The 23643-nt window shown below is 45.9% G+C and overlaps 1 protein-coding gene across 9 annotated transcripts in view; it reads right to left on the reverse strand.

Annotated features, from left to right (window-relative positions):
• The window catches only part of cep126 (centrosomal protein 126), a 279549-nt gene that overhangs the window by 148971 nt on the left and 106935 nt on the right, over positions 1-23643 (reverse strand). For all 9 annotated transcript variants that reach the window (XR_015079720.1, XM_085998712.1, XM_085998714.1 and 6 more), the window contains exon 4: positions 7204-7315. Coding sequence is in view for 8 of the 9 variants with exons in the window: in XM_085998712.1 (XP_085854838.1) it covers positions 7204-7315 (112 nt within the window). In the remaining variant the exon portion in view is untranslated. The remainder of the gene's footprint in view (positions 1-7203; positions 7316-23643) is intronic.

The raw sequence follows: 23643 nt of genomic DNA on the forward strand, positions 1-23643 counted from the left end.
GCGCTCTCACGAGGAGGCCTTACCCTTTGAGGGTATTAAGCGAGGAGCAGTGTATTAGACGGCTCCGCATCACCAAGGTGGTGGTCACAGAACTCTGCCACCTCCTCCAAACAGACCTCCAGCCTCACATGAGAATGACTTAAACCCCAGATCCCTTTTGCTCACCACATCCCCATCATACCATCCCTGTGTCATGCCATCTGACAGCGTCCTCCTGGGTGCAAAAGTGAAATGAGAGAGACCACAAAATATTGCAAACGCCATTAATAAATTTATGCATAAACATATTACACATATCACATTCATTCTAATAACTAATGACCCTTGTGCCTGCCATAGTTGAATAGCTGCCATTGTGTGCAAAGGTGTGAGATGTGGGTGTGAGTGTTGGTATGTAGAGATTGTTGGTGGGTGAGCCCTGGGAGTGTGGTGCTTTGGGCAGTGTGTGAAGCTTGTGGTACAGATGGTGGTATGTCACATTTGTTGAAGCATTCAATTACCCTGACCGGGGTGGATCTGCCATGGGCACACCTGCTTCAGTCCTCCGACTCCTTCTCCTTGTCCTGCTTCTGCTTGCTGAGGCAGCTGCACAACCAGGAATGCTGAGAATGAAGTGCTGCAGTACCAATGAACCTCCCCTTTAAGTACTGGAAAAAGCCTGTGGCAATGATGAGTTGCGATTAGACTGCACCCCATATTGGTCCACCCTTTAAGTGTAACGCCAATGAGCTAGGTCTTTAAGACTTGAATTAGCGCTCCAATCATTTCTTTGAGCAGTGAGAATGAATTTTGCTTGCAGTCTAAAGCATTAGCGCCTGGTGCTAATTCTCAAACTTTTCTAATAATAATGCCCATTCCTGGGCTATAATGAATTTCTAGCCCAAAGTATTTGTTTAATGTCGCTGCCATTTCCTTATTGCCTATTATAATTTCTCCTGCCTCTGATGGGCCCATGTTTACTTTCACTAATCTCTTCCTATTTACATACCTATAGAAACGTTTACAATCTGTTTTTATGTCTCTTGCTAATTTACTGTCATATTCTTTTTTCTCTTACCGTATCAATTTCTTGTTCCTCCTTTGCTGAATTCTAAAATCCTCCCAATCCTCAGGCTTATTACTTTTTTGGCAACATTATAAGCCTCTTCCTTTTATCTAATACTATCTTTAACTTCTCTTGTTAGCCACGGTTGGACCACTTTTCCTGTGGTGTTTTTGTGCCTTAAAGGAATGTATATTTGTTGTAAATTATGTATTAATTCTTTAAATGCTAGCCATTGCTCATCATACCTTTTAATATATCTTATATTTGTTGCTGGATTTAAATAGACAAAGGCTGGAATTTTCTGGCATCTGTGCGGGCGTGATTGGAGGCAAATCGAGAGGACAATTTGAAAAACCTTGGAGTGGTTTGGGAACCCGCCATTATCCCACCCCCATGCATCTTTCCCTCAGGCGCTTTTGCCAACATGGCAGCGACCCGAACGGCAGAGGCGACCGAGGTAATTTAGATCATTATGAGGTACTTGTCAGACCCTTAAACCTCTTTTTAATCCTATCTTTCAAATTTCCCTGGATGAGCAGGGAATCACGCCGCTCAGGAACCATGTCTGTGAACCTGAGGCGGAAGTTGAGTGGCCATTGATTCACCTCATTAGTGCACAGCATGATAAGTACAATAAAAGCTTCCACCTGACAGCTGATCACTTTTCTAAGGCAAATGCTGTTACTGAGTTCATTGTCAGCACAGATTTAGCTTTCTAGAGGTTGCAAGTCTTAGGACTGGTGTTGAACTGGTATTACTTGTTTTTGAAGAAGTTTCGGGTTCTGGTTAAAAGTAGTTTACTTGAAGTCTTAAGTGATTTTTTGATATGGTTGTGGGATTTTCTAAATTGTGGTGTTATTTAGTGTTAAATAAAAGGTTGCAAGTCTTTTCAGCAAAGTCGGGATCCACTGCCACCTCATTGGTACCACCTATCACACCATTGACAGATTGCTTCTGTCATCTCTACTTGATCGGCCATCTATTACATTAGCATGGGTACCGTTTATATGGTCTCACCTTGGTCCTCAGAATCGGACCACAATGAACCCCAATACCAGCAGCACCAGGCATATCAGCAGCACCAACAACACCACCACCCTTCTCCTCAACCACCTGATGCTGCACAGGACAGAGGACATCAGCGCAGGGCTGCACCTTGCTGGGGGCGATACCTTCGACACAGGGTATACAGGCAGAGGATGAGCTTCGTCAACATGACGGAGCAGCAGCGCCAAAGGAGGCTCAGGCTATCACGCCAGATCGACGCAGACATTTACAGATTGCAGCAGCAAGACCTGCAGCCCAGAGGAGCAGGTGGACATGCCTTACCAGTGGCTGTCAAAGTCACCAGCGCCCTCAGCTTCTTCACCTCAGGCTTCTTCCAGGGATCTGGAGCAGACATTTGCGGCATCTCGCAGTCGGCTGCCCATAGATGCATCACACAGGTCACCGATGCCCTCTTTGACAAGTCAGCCAATTATATCAATTTTGCCACAGATGAAGCCATTATTACTAAGCAGGCACTGGCCTTTGCCATTCTGGCTGGCTTCCCACGGGGGCAGGGTATCATTGACTGCACACATGTGGCCATCAGGGCACCCATTAACACCCAGGAGTATTTGTCAACCGCAAGGGCTTCCACTCCCTCAATGTGCAGCTCACCTGCAACCATAGGAAGATCATCATGCATGTGTGCCAAATTCCCTGGCAGCTACCATGATTCTTTTGTTCTGCGCCAGTCCACCTTCCCTCAGCTCTTCACTCCTCCAAACAGACTTTCTGCCTGACTGCTTGGAGATGAGGGCTATCCACTAAAGATATGGCTCATGACACCCTTGAGGAGGCCAAGTACTGAGGCCGAGGAGATATATAATAAAAGCCATATTTCCACCAGATGGGTCATAGAGCAGATAATAGGCATGCTGATAATGCACTTCAGATGCCTTGAAAGATCGGGAGGCACCCTTCAGTACAAACCAGCCAGGGTCTCCAGAATCATCGTGGTTTGCTGCACCCTGCATAGCATAGCGCAGCAGTGAGGATTAGCGTTGCATGAGGAACAAGGCTCTGAGCGCACAGCCTCTTCAGAGGAGGAGGAGGAGGAGGATGAGCATCAGCTGGGAGGAGGAGAAGCAAAAGGAACCTGCAGTCCAGATCCCACCAGCACCTGAGCACATTGCTGCCCGGGAGGCCAGGGATGGCCTCCTCAAGGCCAGATTTACTTAACTTCAGGCATTACACCCATATGGCTGCCACATGCTGCACCAGGTTGGCACCACCCCACTGCAACACCATAAAGCATCGCTACAATGACCAAGCCATTCCTTTCACACTGACCCCCATTGCTGACTGAAGGTAACATTATGTCTCACCATTCACTCCAATTCACGAAGCCACTTCCAAAGTTGCACACAAATTTAGCCGTGACCGGAAAGCGGTGAAAACAAATATTTTTATGTGAAACTTTACACAAACATTTATGAAAACACCCAAGTGTTACCCTTGTGCATCGACTTGTGTTTCATCTTTCTCTTACGCATGTTTCTATGTGATGCTACCCCTGTGGCTTCAGCAGAGCTAGAGGCAGCCTGCTCATTTCCCTGTTGCGACTGCATAGATACTTTTGGCAGACGTCCTCTGGGATTTGGAGCCTGTGATGGCCCCGTCAAAGTCTGCTCCTCTTGTGACTGTGCAGGGGCAGACTCGCCCTTCGCTGTCCAGGGAGGCATCTGGGGCTCTGACTGAGGGTTGACAACAGGGGAGAAGTGTGAGCGCTTTGGGAGGAGCCCCCACTTCCAAGTCCCCTCTCACGGGCCAGCCGCACTTCCCTGCTAGCAAGGAGCTGGAGAGCACCTTGCTGCACAGCACTGGGGCCATGAGGACCCACATCTACATTGACATCCCTCCTAGAGAGGAGGTCTATGAGCCTCTGCCATCTATTATCCATAGATAACCATCTATTCTCCGTAGAGACCATGTGCTCCTGTGAGTAGTGCATTGGCTGCTCCATGCAGGTGGCCATCCTATCCATGGAAGAGCCTACAGTCGCCATCACCTGCGACAGTTGTGCTCATGTTGGAGATGGACTCCTCCATGCTCTGCACATTTCCAGACATCGCAGTCACAAAACCTGTCAAAGCCTCCTGCACTTCTTGCTGCACCTCCAGGAACGCCCTCTTTCTGGATGGCCCCCGAGGCTCAGCATCTGCATGCAGCTGAGAGCATCCTGCGCGGAGTCTCCACTGCTGTCCCCGTCTCCACCATCCACTCTTGCTCATTTGTGAGTTCTGAGACACCAGGTGACAACACTACCCTTTGTCGTGTGGCACCCACCGAGGTGTGCGTATCTACGCTGGTGCTGGGTGCACTTAAATCTGATGGCGGTGCGCCCTCAGAGGCTGGAGGCTCCTCTGAGGAGTCATCTTCCTCTTCCTCCTGGACAGTGGTGGGTGGGGCTTTTGATGGACCTGTGGGAGAGTAAAGAGATGAGTTAGATGTGTCATATCAAGAATGGGTACAGATAACATTATACACATGATGAACATTCACTGGCTGCTGACATCAGTCCCCATTTGAGTGACTACTGTATGAGATGCAATTCTGTCACCAGGTTGCCGAGATGTCCCCTTCCCTCCGTCTCCCACCTCCAGCTGTTCTGCAACTCCTGACACTTCTAAGGCAACTTCCTCTGCTGCTGTTATTGTGGGCTCTCTTTTCCTGCAAGGAGGGAAAGAAGAGAAGTTTGAGTGAGAGTGATGGAATGAGTGTAAGGAATGGATGGGTTACATCTTTAGAGGGTGACTATGATGGAGTGGGGTGGCAATGCCACATCCCTGCTGTTGACCTCCTTGTGTGTTGTTAGTTGGTATGATTGCATTAGGATGAGGGTGAGTGTGAGGGGTGGTTAGTCGGATGGGGATGTGATAATGTAGATAGAGAGGGATGGGTGGACATGCAAGGTATGTTGGTTTGAGTAAGGATGTGCAGGAGTAGGGTTAGGAAGGCAGGGTGATGGGGATGTGATGAGAGGCACAGCAGGATGGAGTTGAGTGTGGCTTTGCACTCACCTTTCCTGATCTAATGAGATCATTGAAACATTTGCCAGTTCCTCCTGACCACATCCCTGCTGTTGACCTCCTCTGCTATTTGGAGCCAGGCTCCTTTGATCTGCTGGGGAGTTCTCTTCCACCCATTGGAAGGGAAGAGAACCTCCCTACGTGCTCTCATCCCTCAACAAGCACATGGAGGCAGTCATCTGAGAACCTGGGTGCAGCCCTCTATCTCTGTGCAGTCATGTTTGTCACTCTTTGCAACACTCCAATGGTGCAGTGCAGTGCCTGCACTATCCTAGATGAACCTTCAAATGCAATGTGGCCATGGCTCCGTTGAATATCACGACTGAAGACACGTCATCGATGATGTCATCAGATCTGCACCCTTTAATAGGGCAGAATAACACACAGGGCTGCCTTAATAGGCGATCTCAGGAGCGGGATGGAATGAAGAACGGGGTCGCGACCCACCACAGCGACCGTCTGCAGCCGACCCGCCCAGGTACAGAAAATTCTGGCCAAATATCTGCATCTACCACATTTATTTCAAAACTGTAAGAAAACTCAGACCTACTCCCATAGACGACAGGCAGAGCAGAGCTTGTGCCCTGGACTCCCATCGAGATCACCCAAGCCAATATTTCACTCCACCATGTTTCATCTGTAGGGAAAAGGGCCAATTCTGGCCTCTCATTTATAGCTTGTTTATTTGTTTCTTCTTGGATGTATATGTTCTTTGTGGTTATAAGAGTTCAAGATAAGCCGTCTTACTGTTTGAGGGGTCAAAAATATGCAGGTGACCAGAGAGACCCTCACAGAGGCGGTTAGACGTGCAGCTCAGTTGCTCACACAACAGAATTTCTTAAAACAAAAGATGCAGGTAAACATATGATATGGCAAAACTATTCTATGGGTGAAACATTAGTAGAAATGGATGCTAGCAAAAAATACAACCCTCCAAATTTTGCCATCATGCTCCTAATTTGTCAAAACAAATGCAGATTTTTGGGACCAGAATATATAACTTTAAAATGAGGATTGAATATCTGCGCACCCTGATCCAATTATACCTCACCCTTTAAACCTACTTCAACTGAAGACTACACTAGGTCTTCACTCCTCACATACTACACATGAGAGATTGACTAGTATTACAGATATGTAGCACCAGAACAATTGGGGTAGATTTTGACTGTGGGTAGGTTTTGAGCAGGATGATTGATGGAGCGTGCCTAGAGGCTGCCCTATAGTTTCAAAAGGAGGTCCAGTCCATTTTGAAAACCAGGCCTCGTTAGCAAGTTTTCAGTGGAAAATGAGTGTCCCAGAGCAGCCCGCCAGCTCCAGGCCAACATAATATCATGGGGTCTGGTCGGCTTCCGGGCTGGAGCTAGGTAGGTTGGGGAGAGACGGTCCGTTCTCGGCGGGGGGGGGGGGCGGGTGTAGAAACCCAGTGTGGCAGTGGTCCAGGTTGTGTTTGTGGAGCCTGGAAGAGCACTCCTGCTCCTCCCGCTATAAAATGGAATTAGTTACTTGAAAAAGAGGAAAATTAAAGGCTTTGGCAAGCAAGCGAGAGAGTGAGATTAGACTAGGCGGCTCATAGAGAAAAAACACTGGCACAGACATTTGGGCCAAATGGCCTATTTCTGTGATGTAACTATGATTCTACTTAGATTATTAAATGAACACCTAAAAATTTAATTGACAAGTACTTAACACTAATGTTACTTTTAAACTATATTTAAAAATATGAAAAGCTGGACAGGAACCATTAAGCTCCACAGAATACTGGATTATAAACATTTATATTTGTCTTCATAACCTTAAATTCCATTATTAACTAGATATTCATTCAGTAACTTTTTAATGGGAGTTAATTTTCATGCTACCAATTGCTTTTGATGTGTCACACATCTACCAAGTCTGTAGGGAAGACGAGTAATAAAAAAAATTCTTAATCTTGGTTTAAACTTGCCAACTTTATAATCATGTTCTGTGGTCACAGTTTAAATTAACCAAATTGCTTACATTTATATAATTTATGCTTTTTGACATTTTAAAACTTGGAAGATATATTCTAATTGATAAAGTGAACACTCATCACCTTACCCTTTGTTGACTGTGGGTTTTGCGACAGCAGATGACGGAGGTGTTGACATATAAAATGAACTTTGAATCTGTTCAAGAGCTTCCTCTAATCGAGTGGCCTGTTTTCTATGGCCTCAAAAAAACAGAGAAGTGTTGAATCATTAGACCATTAATTTAGGTTTCAGAAATATATTAATACAGATGTTAATCATGATGAATTGGAGTATGTGTTGCTTAATAACAATAGGGTGTTTATGTTGGGGAGAGCATCAGGGCCATTGATTTAAAGTGACTGAATAAGTCAAATGCCATTTTTATTATATAGTATTCTTGGATTTTTACTGATTTGGGGATTGAATTCCAAAATTCTGCCCATTATTTTGTGAAAACTGTAAATGATTGACTTTTATTTTAAGCATATATTTCTTTACCTATATGTATTTCATTTTTATCTCTTACCAGTTTTAACACTGCCAATTCACAGCAAGATGTACCAGTTGGAGCTTGATATCTGATATTTAGCATTAATGGATGGGAGAGAGTTTTCGCTGTACTGGAGAGAGCCCTGTGCTTTAGTAGTACTGTGGACAGTCCTGAACTTTGGTAGTACAGGGAATGGCTCTTGGCCTTTATAACATAGGGGACTGCCTGGGCTTTGGTAGCACTGCGGAATAGTCTTGGGCTTAGCTAATACTGGGAGGTGGTCCTGGGCTTTGGAAAAACTGGAGTGGAGTTCTGGAGTTTGGCAGCATGTGGAGGGAGCCCAATGATCCAACATCACTGTGGAAGAGGAAGCTGGGATTTGGCAGATCTGGGGGATAGAATCATGTTATCCATCAGCAGTGAGGGAAGGGCGAGGCATTTGCAGACAGCCTTAGTTGGGGTGGGGTGTTGAGGGCACCCCAGGTCCGGCAGCACTGGTCTGTAATTTCTAAGAGATCTCTTCAAATGTTAAATTTGATGTTGCGATTGGTTTCTGTGCATCTCCGTCTGTCTCTCTGTCTCACAGGTTTCTGTAATTAGAATATTTACATTTTCTATCAACCAAACACAGGTGATAATTAGAGGCACTTTGCGTGCTTTCAAAATTAAACGCATTTTAAGCAATGACTGAAATTAGGATGAGGAAAGACACAAGCCTAGAAATTCAGTATAGCCACTTTTGGGGCGGTAAAGTCAGGCGGGCGCTAAAGTTAGCGCCCGCCGGAAAGTGGAGGCCACTTCACCGAAATTCAGTAGCTTTGGCCAAGGAGTTTGGGCGAGCGCTGAAACTGGCGTTGCACTCCTATCTTTAGGCGCTAAGCCGGCGGTGCGGACTGATAACGCCGAGGCTGGGCGCAGCGCAGGTGCGGTCATGTTTTGATTGACAGCAGACACCCTGACGCCGGCCAGCTCTTAAAGGGGGAAGGGTCGACTTTGTCTGCAGCCACGCCCTGGATAGTGGAGCCCTGCAGCTAGGCCTGAACACTGCTTGTGGACCCAAATAGCGCCTGAAGCCATGCAGAAGGCCCGTGAACGAGCGCAGCACTTCTCAGAGCATGCTTTGAGGGTGCTGCTTAGGGGGTTGGAAAAGAACAGAGAGATCTTGTGCCCAGACAGTGGCAAGAAGGCTCCCAGGAGGCAGTACAGGAGAGCCTGGAGGGAAATCGCCCTGAGGGTGTCAGCCAACAGCGATGTCCCCAGGACTGCTGACCAATGCCGCAAGAAGTTCAACGACCTCAGTCGGTTGGTCAGGGTGAGTACCCTTTCCAGTGTCCTCCTCATCTTTGCATGTGCACCTCACATTATGGGCAAAGGGACCTCAAAGGCCTAATGGCCAGCCCTCCTCCCGCAGCTATGGCACTGGCATGATCATCAATAGCACTCTCTGCACTTAACACACTGGCCAAGCTATTCGACCATGGGAGGCAGTGCACACAACAACAGGGCACCACACTGTACTTAGAGGCCGTCCTTTCTCTTGCAGGCCAAGCTGGCGTGGAATTTGAAGAGCCAGACTGTCACCGGGGGAGGCCGTCCCCAGTTCCAGCAGCTCAGTCAGCTGGAGGAGAGCGTGGCTCGACTCGTGCGTGGCCGGGTGACTGGCCCCGTTGCTATTGGAGATGCCGACCCTGTGCTGGGACCGAATGGTAAGGACATGACCGTTTGGACCTCTCTAGTTCCCCTTGCGCTTCAGATCTACATCCTTTGCCACTGTCCCACCAATGCACATAATGGCACTACTCATGCCTCCCTCGCTGATGCCCTGTCCTCACTCTAAAGCTACTCTTGTGCCTTCCTGCTTTCAGCTGGTGAGGAGGAGGTCCCTGAAGCTGAGAGTGCCAGTCCCTCGGAAGAGGAGGACGACGAGGACCAAGAGGAAGGCGGCACATCGGGGGAACCCTCATCCGCGCCAGGGGATGGCAATGGAGGGGACACGTCTTGCCTGGAGGAGAGCCAGGGGGAAGTGTTGCAGGGGGGTGTAGCTCCTGGGCCCAATGGCGTCCAGGCACGCGGGAAGGGTCGGGCAGCACGGCTGCCTTCTCCCCAGAGGGGGGGAAGTGTTGCAGGGGAGGGCAGTTGCTGGGCCCAGTGGCGTCCAGGCACGCGGGAAGGGTCGGGCAGCTCGGCAGCCTTCTCCCCAGAGGGAGAGTCCGCCCTCCAGTCCGGAGACGGTCCTCGCCCAGGAGGTGCGCCTCCTTGATGAAATGTCTGCGGCCTCGGAGCGGCGCCACAAGTTCATGGGGGTTGTGGGACAGTTGCCTCAGGCCATTGAGTCCCTGGCTCATAGTGTGGCCAATTTCGGGGACTCACAGGCCAGGGGTGTCGAGCAACTCGCGGCAGCACAGGACGCGGGTCGTGAGTTCATGAGTGGTGCCGTCCAGACACTGGCTGATCTGATGCGGGCACAGACCAGGGCAGTTTGCGCACTCACTTCTGCCACACTCGCTGTGTCACGGAAGCATCGCCAGGGCATCCGCTGCCCTGCTGCAGCACAGCAGTCTGGCCTTCACCAGATTGCTGCGCTTGCTGCAGTGCCAGGCTGGCCGAGTGCCAGTGTCTCTGGCGACCAGCGAGCGCCTGGCATCAGCCAGCTTGCCCCCATTGCTGCAGCTGCCACTGCCACTCCCCCAGCCAAGGTGCGACGAGCTGCTGGAGAGACTGATGCTGGCCAGCCACAGCTGCAGCAGTCAGCAGCCGGCCCCTCCAGGGCCGGACCTCGTCTAGGCCGACCCCCAAGGGCATCTGCCGTCACGCATTGTGCCCCTCAGGAGCCTTCCCCCAGCCTTGCAACACCCACAGGGCCCAGGTTGAGGCAGAGCAACAGGTCGGGCAGGGGCCGGAGAAGCCTGCACAAGGACTCGCCCTCTCGGCACACCAAGTAGAGTGTGTTGCCAACTGTTTTTTTTATATGGGGGTGTTTGTGTTCTGGAGGGGGGGGGCTTATTTTGGTAAGGCCGAGGATGAAGGCCAATTGGAAGGACAATTTTTGTTATTCCTCCCCAGGTTGTGGGAGTGAGATATGTTTTTGACTGTTTTTTGGGGGTCTTGTCTGTTTTTCTGTTTCATGTGGGAAAGGCCCTGAGTTTGTTAAATAAAGCTTTTTATTTATTCAGCTTGTCCAGGTGTCATGTTTCAAGTGGTTGTTGCGTTAACCGGCTGAGGGCTTGCGGAGCGGCTGCATTCAGGTGCGTTCATTGCCACAAGCCATTCCCTGACGGGGCCTAGAAGTGTCGTTCAATAAGCCGCCGGCGGACGGCCCTTGGACCTTGTGGCTCCCTCCTGGGCTGGTACTCCTCCTCCTCCTCCTCCTCATGGTCCTCCTGCTCGTCCTCCTGAGGTGGTGGTCCAACGCGAGGTGGCAGTGCCCGAGTCCTGCGGATAGCCAGGTTGTGCAGCATGCAGCAAACGACGACGAACTGGGAGACTCTATCCGGCGAATACTGCAGAGATCCGCCGGAACGATCCAGGCAGCGGAACCGTTGCTTGAGGACGCCAATCGTTTGCTCTATGATGTTCCTTGTGGCTTGATGGCTTTTGTTGTATGCCTCCTCCGCAGGGGTCCTGGGCGCGCGGAGCGGGGTCATGAGCCATGTACACAAAGGGTAGCCCTTGTCCCCAATAAGCCATCCCCTTGGTGGAGGCTGTGCCTGGAACATGTCAGCCGCAGTAGTCTGGCGCAGGATAAATGCATCGTGGCTGCTTCCTGGAAAGCGGGCATTGACAGCTAGGATGCGCTGCCTGTGGTCACACACCAGCTGTACATTGAGGGAATGGTAGCCCTTCCGGTTGCGGTAATCCTCGGCATTGTCGATAGGTGCCCGCATAGCCACATGCGTGCAGTCAATGGCGCCCTGCACCATGGGGAAGTCGGCGATCCTGGCAAATCCGACTGCACGCTGCTCCTGCCTCTCTAGGGTCATGGGGAAGGAGATGAATTGGTGTCTCCTTGCGAAAAGGGCATCGGTGACCTGCCGGATGCAGCGATGCACGGCGAACTGGGAGATGTTCGCTATGTCCCCAGCAGCGGCTTGGAAGGAGCCGCTTGCATAAAAGTTCAGAGCCACCGTGACCTTCACTTCCACCGACAGAGACGTCCTGCACATCAGCTGTGGACGCAGATCTCTGTGAAGCAGCTGGCAGATCTCTGCAACCACCTCCCTTCTGAAGCGCAGCCTCTTAACACAATGCGCGGCAGTCATGGTGAGATAGGACACCTGCTGCCGGTATTCCCTGAGTGGGTAAGGCCTACGTTGCCGACGCCGGATGGCCCCTGATGTAAGAAAAAGGAGACTTACCATCAAGTAACTTTAAAGTAAGCTTTAAGTAACTTATAAACACACTATATACACAAGAGAGGTCTTTACCATGCCTCTGGTAGAAGCCTCTTACAATACTGAACAGACCAGTATTTATACCAGTCCAACAGGAAGTGACATGACAGGAAGTGAGGTATGTACACAGTTCATAGTTCATAGTTCATAGTTCACAGGAAGTGATGACATAACTTCCCAGAAGTTATCATTTTTATCACAGCCCCTCTGCGTCTAGGCATGGCTGGCCCTCTCACACAGCGTCTGCGAGCCCTTCGCACATAATGCTGGAACTGAGGGTTGGAACCCCATGCAGCCCCCATAATAAACTTGCAAACAGTGAAATCACAATTTCCAAGCTCTGGCCAGAGGCCAAAAATACCTCTCCTATGTTGTCCCAAATCAGTAAGGTCTGTTCCTTGGTCTCTGTCCAGAAATCCAAAGCACTAAAGTCATGGCAGCAAAATGGTTGGCCTTTATAGTTCAGTCTAAGTGCCCTTTAATTAGTGCTCCCCGAGGCCCGCAGAGCCTCTGCTGCGTTCCAGTTCACAGTTCTTAACAGCGCCACACCCACATTGGGCGGGCGCCACTGAATTTCCGGTTTGGGGCGCACAAACAGCGTTGCACGACGAAATGACGTCATAAGCTGCACGCGCAGCTGAGCGGGCGCAAACACTTTGCGCTGGCGCTAAATGTCAACTGAAGTTGGGCGTAGGCGCAGTTCGGACTGCGCCCGGGCGCTAAGTGCCTAGCGCTGGAAATCTACCCCTCTTAAGGCGTTAACGGCTGGCGAACGCTACTGAATTTCTAGGCCACAGTACATCTTCTCTCATATTAATATATTTGAAATTTACTTCAAATTCAAACAGAAATGCTACAACAGGTGTATAATCATTGCAGTGTCATCTTTTTCTTGCTCAGACACACTGTTTGAAAAACACACACAATTTAAATATAATTTTAATAATGGTTTTAAAATTTAACATCTACCTATTTTCAATTTGTTTTCAAAAACAGCCATTGAAATTAGTAGAGACTGAGGGAGACGTGTTATATCATTTTACTAACTCAAATGCATCCTGTGAAATTGTGCATGTTGGAAATACTTAGGTTGTAGGATCTGCCTTCAGCTTATAAAGTTACTGCTCTTAATATTAAGTGTAAGCCCAGGCTTTTGGGAGAGGCTGAGGCCTTTAAATAAAAACCTTAATAAAAGGCATTGAAAGACACAAAACAGTTCCACTGATAAATTTAATAATATATTGTGAAATATGTATTTTCTTAAATTCATTTAAAACCTTATTTTGGACATTAGAGATTTCAGTTACTGAGAAAAATTTGACTTTATTCCCAAATAGGACTTAGTTGATACGATCGGTTAATTAGCAAACTGTACGTGTTTACATTGTCTAAATACTAAGTGTTTACATATGATTTTTTCATTATAAATGTCTACATTGGAAGTTTCCATTTAATGTTGATATAAAAAGTATTATCGGAAGTAACTTGCATGTTCCGGAAGAAGGTAAATATGATATATTGGGGGAAATGCACTTGACATGTACTTTCAGAAAGCCTTTTACAAGATACCATACAGCAGACTATAGGAGAAAATTAAGAGGTATGGAATAGGAGACGTAGCAAATTGGATTAAAAACTGGTTAGTAGGGAAGAAAGTGAGTTAAGTGTAGTTACTCAAAGTGATTAGAAATGAGTAGCAGTGTCCCACAGTGTTTTGTTTGGGATTGTGTCTGTTTATTGACTATATCAATGATTTGGATATAGGGCTAGAGGGGGTGGTTTCCAAATTTGCAGATGATACTAAAATATGTGGCATAGTACTGTAAATTAATTCTGGAGAACCAAATGGAAGCTGCAAGGGGGCATTGATAAGATGGTCAAATTTTGTTTGATAAGGTTCCCGTGAAGCACTTTTGGACATTTTAATATGTTAGAGGTGCTATATAAATGCAAGTTGTTGTGGAAAGGGCAAAATGTGGCAGATGCAATTAAATGTCAGTGAATGTGAAGTAATACACTTTTGTAAAAAAAAAGTATATTTGAATGGGGGACAGCTCGCTGATGTAGAAGACCTTAAATGCAGCACCTTGTGCATAAAGCCATAAAGAAAGCCAATGGAATACTAGGTTTTATGGCAAAGGGCATAGAATATAAAAGTTGCAAAATAATGATGAATCTATATAAAACTTTTGTAAGACCACAGTTGGAATGCTGTGTGCAATTTTGGGCTCCAATATATAGGAAGGATGTTGAGGCAATAGAGACAGAACAGTGCAGAGTCACGATACTGCCTGGTATAAGGAAATACAAATACAAACAAAGACTTGAAGATAATTCTTCTAGAACAGAGGATATTAAGTGGTGATTTGATAGAAGTATTTAAAATTATAATGGGAAGGGACAGAGTAGCTAGAAACAGACTGTTTACAGCGATTGAGAAATCTACAAGAAGAGGACATGAATATAAGATTAAAGATAGGAGATTAAAGATATAAGAGTTAGTGATTGAAGCAGAGGCCATTTTAACATTTAACATTTAAGAATAAGTTAGATAGGTGGTTGAAAAAAAAGGGAACAAAGGGATGTGAAAAAAGGACAAGCACGTGAGAGTAGGACTACAATTCTTATGGAAGATAAACAACAACTCGCTGGGCTGAATAGTTCTGTGCTGTAATTTCTATGTAATGTGGCTGAAGGGACAGATTTGTTACTATGGCTCCACCTGCTGGCAGCCACGTTTCTTCGATTAAAATGATCCAGTGCACTTTATAGCATTATAGTTGACACTTTACTCTCACACTGTAATGTATTATCACATGGTTTGTCACATGGTTTAGTATGAGCATGCTCAGTTCTCTCTTTGTCCTTCATTTGTTCTACCCACATATATCAAATATTACATTTTTGGCAATGAGGATGGGATCCCAAAGCCATTTTTAGGGATCATGGAAGGACACAGTGTTCAACCTTCAAGTGGACAAGTTTAAGATGAATTTGTGACACCTAAACTGAATTTCTGTGATGTTTTACTGTTTATGCTGATGCAGAATCATCTGTGCTTAACAGCAGCGTTGTTTCTCACAGGTACACAGGTAGCGTGCTGAGTCACTGTTCAACGGGATTGGTACAATCATGGCCGTGCCAACGGGATTCATCGGAAACCTCGGCGTGTATGACCGAGCTCGCGAACCATTCAGTTCTTACATTAAGCAGATGGAGATTTTTTTAAAAATTTTAAGGCCAACAGCATTATTGAGACCGAAGGTGCAGATGAGAATGTTCAGGCTCAAAATAAAGTAATTCGTGAATGGAAAAAAGCTATTTTTCTAATGGAGAGCGGGCCAGATGTCTACAGAATGTTGACAAACTTACTCGCGCCAGGGAAAGCGAATGATGTGTCAGTTGAAAACATTGTCGAGAAACTCGAGGACCATTTCAATCCAAAGCTGTTAGAAATAGCAGAGAGCTATAAGTTTGGTACCAGAAACCAAAAACAAAGTGAAACCATCAGTGAGTACATTGTAGCTCTTAAAAACCTGTCTTTGCATTGTAACTCTGGCACATTTTTGGATTGTGCATTGTGAGATAAGTTTCTGTGTGGACTGGTGGATGAGCGCACAGAACAAGTTAATGAACACTCCGAACCTAACGTTTGCTATAGCATGCAAAATTGCTCTATGGAGATGGCATCGAAGAATGCTAGAGAGCTATGTCCAACTCAAGTGACTAGTGCAGCTGAGGTCTATAGTCACAAAACCACCGCCAAACAGTTGTTAGACCAAGTCAAAAGAATGTCGGTGAGAGATGTTCAGTGAATTATTATCGCTGCAATGGAAATCACTTACCACAGACCTGCCAATACAGAAATGTGGAGTGTTTTCACTGTCAGAAGTAAGGCCATATTTTAACAGCTTGCAGAGCTAGATCTAAAGAGGAAATAAGAACCATTCTAGTGGTAATGCAAAGCAGCGACAACAAAAGGGAGGAATTCACAATATTAAAGTGAACACACCTGATATTGAAGAACTCAGTATCTACGCCACTAGCGGCAACACTAACAGTCATGAGAAAGATTTCCGTACAAAATTTTTGATCAATGACCAATATATTAATATGTGTATCGACAAAGTAGCGGACTGCTCTATCATGAGTAAGGACACATATGAGAGTAAGTTTAATCAAGTACCACTTACAAAGAGTACCGTAGAGTTAAAAACCTACTCCGGAGAAATCCTAGAGACATGTGGACAAATGGAATGTACAGTTCAACACAATGGCCAGTAAGTAAAGCTGCCTATTATTGTAGCGAGTTACAACAGCAGACCACCCTTCATGGGCAAAGACTGGTTGAGAAAGTTAAAACTAGACTGGAAAAACATCTTCAGTGTAGATGCTTCAAAGAAGCGACTCGACACAATGCTGAACAAGTACGAAAGCATGTTCTCAGACAGTCATGAGGGCATCACTGGGTATAACGCACACATCCGCATCAAGTCCAACGCGAAGCCTCTCTATTGTAAGGTAAGGCCGGTCCCCTATGCGTTGAAAAGCCAGATGGAGGAAGAGCTAGCGAAGCTCAAAGAGAACAGAGTGCAAGTAAACACTGGCAAAAGTGAATGGGCTACCTCGACTGTGGTCGTGCCCAAAGCAGACAAAACTGTAGGCTTGTGCGCTGACTACAAAGTTACTATCAACCAAGTAGTTGATAACGAGCAGTGCCCGTTACCTACATCGCAAGATTTGTATGCAGCACTCTCTGGGTCAACGCACACTTACGCTCAGCTGAATGTTGACAAAGAGAGTCAACGGTATCTCACTATCAACTGTACTTGCACACCAAGCTGCCATATGGTGTAAAGTCCTCCCCCAAAATCTTTCAGGCTACGATGGATAAGATTTCGCAAGGAGTTCCAAATTGCTTATGCAATCAAGACGATGTGCTGATCACAACAAGCAGCAAGGAGGAAAATCTAGAAGTGTTAGATATCGTGCTTCAAAGGTTGAAAGCCCACAAAGTCAAATTGAAAAGGAGCAAATGTGCTTTTATGCAGCCCAAGGTTGTGTACCTTGGTCTTAAAGTTGATGCAAATGGTTTGCAACTGGTTAAAGAAAAGGTTGATGCGGTCATCAATGCTCCAAAGCCACAGAACGTGTCTGACTTAAGATCTTTCCTTGGAATGGTCCTACTACACACATTTCTTTCCTGAGTTAGTGACCACGTTAGCTCCTTTGCACGAGCTCCTCGAGAAGAATGTCCAGTGGAAGTGGATGAAAGCGCAACAGGAAGCTTATGATGCTTGTAAGAAAAGTCTCTCTAGCGATGATCTACTTGTGCACTACGACACAGAGTGTGAGCTTGAGTTAGCGTGTGATGCTTCTAGCTGTGGTGTGGGAGCTGTCATAAGCCACGTAATGGATGACGGCCAAGAGAAACCAATCGTGTTCACATCGCAAACACTCACAAAGAGCGAAAGAAACTATGCGTAAATTGAAAAGGAAGCACTCGCCATAGTGTTTGGAATCAAGAAATTCCAACAGTTCCTGATCGGCAGAAAGTTTACCCTGTTAACCGATCCCAAATTGCTCCTAGCATCCCTGCAATGGCCGCATCAAGAATGCAACGTTGGGCAATGTTATTGTCACAGTCTGACTACACGACTGATTATCGCACTTCAAAACAAAACGCAATCGCAGATGCCTTGTCCAGGTTGCCACATGAAGACACGTGCTGGGAGTGAAGGTGCTATTTTCACGCTAGGTGCAGTTGACAAAGACTTTCCCGTGAATGCAACTGAGATTAAAGATGAGACTCAAAAGGACTCAGTACTGGAAAGAGTGTATGAAAACACCTTGAATGGATGGACTGATCAGTGTCTGGACACAGAGTTGAAATGATTCCATAATTGTTGCACTGAGTTGTCTTGTGAGCAAGGTTGTATCAAGTGGGGAAACAGAATGGTGGTACCTACTTTGTTGAGAGATAGAATTCTGGCTGAACTTCATACTGAACATCCAGGGATTGTCAGTATGAAATCAATTGCAAGAAGCATTGTTTACTGGCCTGAATTGGACAGTGATCTTGAATCACTTGTCAGCAAATACAGCGTTTGCCAAAATTGCAGAAGTAAACCACCCAAAACTCCACTACAACTCTGGTCATGGCAAGTAGACCTTTTCAGAGGGTACCTGTAGACTTCTGTGAGAAAGCAAATTATTATTTCCTGGTACTTGTAGATAGTCACTCAAAGTGAAATGAAACACATGGGTTCAAATACTACAACTGAACATGAGTGCGGTTTGAACAGAGTGCTGGGAGTTGGGTGAGTCAGGGAGTTAGGTGAGGAGGAGCTCTCTTGCTTCGCCTTTGCTTTTCCTAACTTTTCACTCTGTAGGGATTGGTTCTTACTTTACACCAAGGAAAGAGTCAGAGAGTGGGAGCAGTCAAACAACAACAACAACAACTGCAAAACCGCTAAAGTAACATCAAAACCAGGGAAAGAGCGGATTGGTAAGTAGGACCTGGTGAGTATTTCTACGGTTCAGTCGTTAAAGTAAAAGTAAGGTCTCTAGTTTAGATTAAGTCATCTGTAAAGTGAAGTAAGGTCCCTAGTGTATTTAATATTCTTTAATTTAGAGGAAGTACAGGGAGTAAATTAAGGGTAGGACATGGCAGGGCAGCTCGGCAGCGTGCAGTGCTCCTCCTGTGCTATGTGGGAAGTCAGGGACACTTTCGGTGTCCAGGGCGAACATGTGTGCAGGAAGTTTCTCCAGCTGCAGCTACTCGAAATCCACATTTCGGAGCTGGAGCTGCGGCTGGAATCACTGTGGAGCATCCGCGAGTCTGAGATCTTCGTGCATAACACATTTAACGAGGTGGTCACACCGCTGGTAAAGAGTGCACAGGCAGAAAGGTGACCGCCAGACAGAGTAAAAGAACTAGGAAGGTAGTGCAGGAGTCCCCTGGCTCCATCTCCCTCTCCAACAGATTTTCCGTTTTGGATACTGCTGGAGGAGATGATTTCTCAGGGGAATGCAGCAAGAGCCAATTCCGTGGCACTACAAGTGGCTCAGCTGCACAGGAGGGGAGGAAAAAAAGAGTGGGAGAGCAATAGTGATAGGGGATTCTATCATAAGGGGAACAGATAGATGTTTCTGTGGCCACAGACATGACTCCAGGATGGTATGTTGCCTCCCTGGTGCCAGGATCAAGGATGTCACTGAAAGGCTGCAGGGCATTCCGAAGGGGGAGGGCGAACAGCCAGAGGTCATGGTCCATATTGATACCAATGACATAGGTAGAAAGAGGGATGAGGTCCTGCAAGCAGAATATAGGGAGCTAGGAAATAAATTAAAAAGCAGGACCTCAAAAGGTAGTAATCTCAGAATTACTCCCAGTGCCACGTGCTAGCGAGAACAGAAATAGGAGATTAGACCAGATGAATGTGTGGCTGGAGAGATGGTGTAGGAGGGAGGGATTTAAATTCCTGAGGCATTGGGCCCGATTCTGGGGAAGGTAGGACCTGTACAAGCTGGAAGGGTTACACCTTGGCAGAACCGGGACCAATATCCACGCAGGGGGGTTTGCTAGTGCTGTTGGGAAGGATTTAAACTAGTTTGTCAGGGGGCTGGGAACCTAAGTGTGGGCCCAGAATGGAGAGAAACAAAGCTGGAAGTGAAAGTTAGAAAAGTAGTCAGCAAAACTAGTAGGGAGCAGAAACAAAGGCCAACAGTAAAGAGGGTCAAAGTGCAGAAAAATATTAAAGGCAAAGTTGAAGGCACTTTATCTAAATGCACGTAGCATTCGCAACAAGGTGGCTGAATTAATGGCACTAATAGAAGTAAATGGGTATGATGTAATTGCTATTACAGAGACATGGTTGCAGGGTAACCAAAGCTGGGAACTGAATGTTCCAGGGTACTCAACATTTAGGAAGGACAGACAAAAAGGAAAAGGAGGTGGCGTAGTGCTGTTAATAAGGGATGAGATCGGTACGGTAGAGATAAAAGATCTTGGCTTGGCAGATTGTGATGTAGAACTGGAATCAGTTTGGGTGGAGCTAAGAAACAGCAAAGGGCAGAAAACATTGGTGGGAGTTGTGTATAGGCCACCAAACAGTAGTGGTAATGTAGGGCACAGTATCAATCAAGAGATTAGAAGTGCATGTAACAAGGGCAATACGGTAATCATGGGGGACTTTAATCTACATATTGACTGGGCAAATCAAATAACGAGTAATGGTGTGGAGGATGAATTCTTGGAATGCATGCAAGATGGTTTCCTGGATCAGTATGTGGAAGAACCAACCAGGGAACAGGCTATTCTGGATCTGGTACTGTGTAATGAGAAAGGGCTAATAAATAATCTTGTGGTAAAGGGGCCTTTAGGGACAAGTGACCATAATATGATTGAATTTTACATTAAGTTTTAAAGTGATGTAGTCCAATCTGAAACTAAGGTCTTCAATCTAAACAGAGGAAACTACAAGGGTATGAGGGACAAGTTGGCCATGGTAGATTGGGAGACTACACTAAAAGGTATGAAGGTGGACATACAATGGCTAACATTCAAGGAAATAATGCATAATTTGCAACAAACATATATTCCTCGAAGGCATAAAATCCCCAAAGGAAAAGTGATCCAACCATGGCTAACAAAAGAAATTAAAGCTAGTATTAAGTCAAAGAAGGAAGCTTAGAAAAAGCGGTCAGCCTGAGGATTGGGATCTTTTTAGAAATCAGCAAAGGGGGACCAAGAAATTGATAAAGGAAAAATGGAATATGAGCACAAACTAGCGAAAAATATAAAAATGGATTGTAAATGTTTCTATAGGTATGTGAAAAGGAAAAGACTGGCGAAGGTAAATGTAGGTCCTTTACAGTCAGAGACGGGAGAATTTATAATTGGGAATGAGGAAATGGCAGAGAAACTTAAAAAATACTTTGTTTCTGTATTCACGGAGGAAGACACAAAAAACCTCCCAGAAATATGAGAAAACCAAGGGTGTGGCGAGAATGAGGAACTTAAAGAAATTATTAGTAAAAAATCAGTACTAGCAAAATTAATGGGACTAAAAGTCGATAAATCCCAAGGACCGGATGACCTACATACTAGGGTTTTCAAAGAGGTGACCATTGGGATAGTGAACGCATTGGCTGTCAGCTTCCAAAATTCGATAGATTCTGGAACGTTTCTTGCAGATTGGAGGAAAGCAAATGTAACCCCGCTATTCAAGAAAGGAGGGCGAGAGAAAATGGGGAACCTACAGGCCTGTTAGCCTCACATCAGCAGTTGGAAAATGCTGGAATCTATTATAAAGGATGCAATAACTGGGCACTTAGAAATTAATAGTAAGATTGGGCAGAGTCAACATGGATTTATGAAAGGGAAATCCTGTTTGACAAACCTATTGGAGTTCTTTGAGGATGTAACTAGTGGAGTAGACAAAGGGGAACCGGAAGATGTGGTGTATTTGGATTTTCAGAAGGCCTTTGATAAGGTCCCACACAAGAGGTTGGTGAACAAAATGAGGGCACATGGAATTGGGGGTAATATACTAGCATGGATTGAGAATTGGTTAACAGGCAGAAAACAAAGAGTAGGGATAAACGGGTCTTTTTCAGGATGGCAGGCTGTGGCTAGGGGGTACCGCAAGGATCGGTGCTTGGGCCCGAGCTATTCACAATCTATATCAATGATTTGGATGAGGGGACTAAAAGTAACATTTTGAAATTTGCTGATGATACAAAGCTAGGTGGCAGTGTCAGTTGTGAAGAGGATGCGAAGAGGCTTCAGGGGGATCTCGACAGGCTCAGTGAGTGGGTGAGAACATGGCAGATGGAGTATAATGTGGATAAATGTAAAGTTATCCACTTTGGTAGAAAAAACAGAAAGGCAGAGTATTTCTTAAATGGTGAAAGATTGGGGAATGCAGATGCTCAAAGGAACCTTCAAAGGATTTTCTTGTACATGAGTCACTGAAAGTGAATGTGCAGGTGCAGTAAGCCATTAGGAAGGCAAAGGGTATGCTGGCCTTCATTACAAGAGGATTTGAATACAGGAGTAAAGAAGTCTTACTCCAATTATATAGGGCCTTGGTGAGACCACACCTGGAGTACTGTGTACAATTTTGGTCTCCTTACCGAAGGAAGGATACACTTGCCATAGAGGGAGTGCAACGAAGGTTCACGAGATCGATTCCTGGGAAGGCAGGACTGTCGTATGAGAAGAGATAGAGTAAACTGGGCCTGTATTCTCTTGAATTCAGAAGAATGAGAGGGGATCTCATTGAGGCATACAAAATTATTACAGGGCTTGATAGGGTGGATGCTGGGAGAATGTTTCCCTTGGCTGGGGAGTCTAGAACCAGGGGCCACAGCCTCAGGATAAAGGGTAGGCCATTCAGGACTGAGATGAGAAGAAATTTCTTCACAGAGGGTGATGAATCTTTGGAATTCTCTACCACAGAGGGCTGTGGAGGCTCAGTCATTGGGTATATGCAAAACAGAAGTTGATAGATTTCTGACTAGTAAGGGCATCAAGGGATATGGCGATAGGGCCGGCGAATGGAGTTGAGGCAGAAGATCAGCCATGATCTCTCTGAATGGCGGAGCAGGCTCGAAGGGCCGAATGGCCTACTCCTGCTCCTATTTCTTATGTTCTTATACCATAGATGAGTTGAGGTCTATCTTTGCATGTTATAACTTAGCTGAAGAGCTTGTTTCTGATAATGGCCCTCAGTTCCATTCTGCTCTATTCCAAGAGTTCATGAAATGTAACGGTATCAAACACACTCTCGTTCCACCATATCATCCAGCTTCAAACGGAGCAGCTGAAAGATCAGTCAGAATAGTAAAAAAAGCTCTCACAAAGCAAGTGTTGCAGGGTTGTTCGGGACTCAGCATGAAGTAACATTTGGCAAATTTCTTGCTGAAGTACAAAACTACTCCGCAGGCTACAACTGGATATACCCCAGCAGAACTCTTGAAGAAGAGGAGATTGAGAACACGATTGAGTCTTGTTCAACCAAATTTGGCTTCAAGAGTTGAACAGAAACAGTTGAGTCAGAAACGTTATGACAGCAATCAGAACGAACGCAGTTTCAGACAAAACGAGTGTGTTCGTGTTCTCAGTCCTCCTGGCAAGTTGAGTTCACACAAGTGGGATATAGGAACCATAGTAGAGGTTGGTGGAACCAGGAGGTATTTGGTTCAAATTGGTGACGACATCCGAAGTGTTCACGTAGATCGAATAATCTCTGCTAAAGATGAACCAAGACATGATCTTGAACCACTTGATCATGAACACATACATGAGTTTGACTCCGTTCAGACTTCAGAAACTGAAGTACCAGGTTCAAACAAATCTGAGATAGAAACAGGATCATCTTTGAGTTCGGACCCAAAACAAAACAGCCCAAAAACTGGTTCAACACCAAAACCTCCTGTAAGGAGATCAGGAAGGCTCTGCAAATCTGTTATTAAACTGGATTTGTAGTTCATTTGTAGTTAATTTAAAAGAAAAAAATCCAGGAGTTTTTGTTATGTGGTACATGTAATGCTGGGAAAGGTGGGACCATAGTTTTGTTGTATTTGAGAGGGGAATATATAAAAAAAATTTTAAAGGGGAAAGCAGTGTAATGTATTATCA

This window comes from Somniosus microcephalus, chromosome 10 (genome assembly GCF_052327205.1).
Source record: "Somniosus microcephalus isolate GS21.2 chromosome 10, FLI_Smic_1.0, whole genome shotgun sequence".
Taxonomy (NCBI): Eukaryota; Metazoa; Chordata; class Chondrichthyes; order Squaliformes; family Somniosidae; genus Somniosus; species Somniosus microcephalus.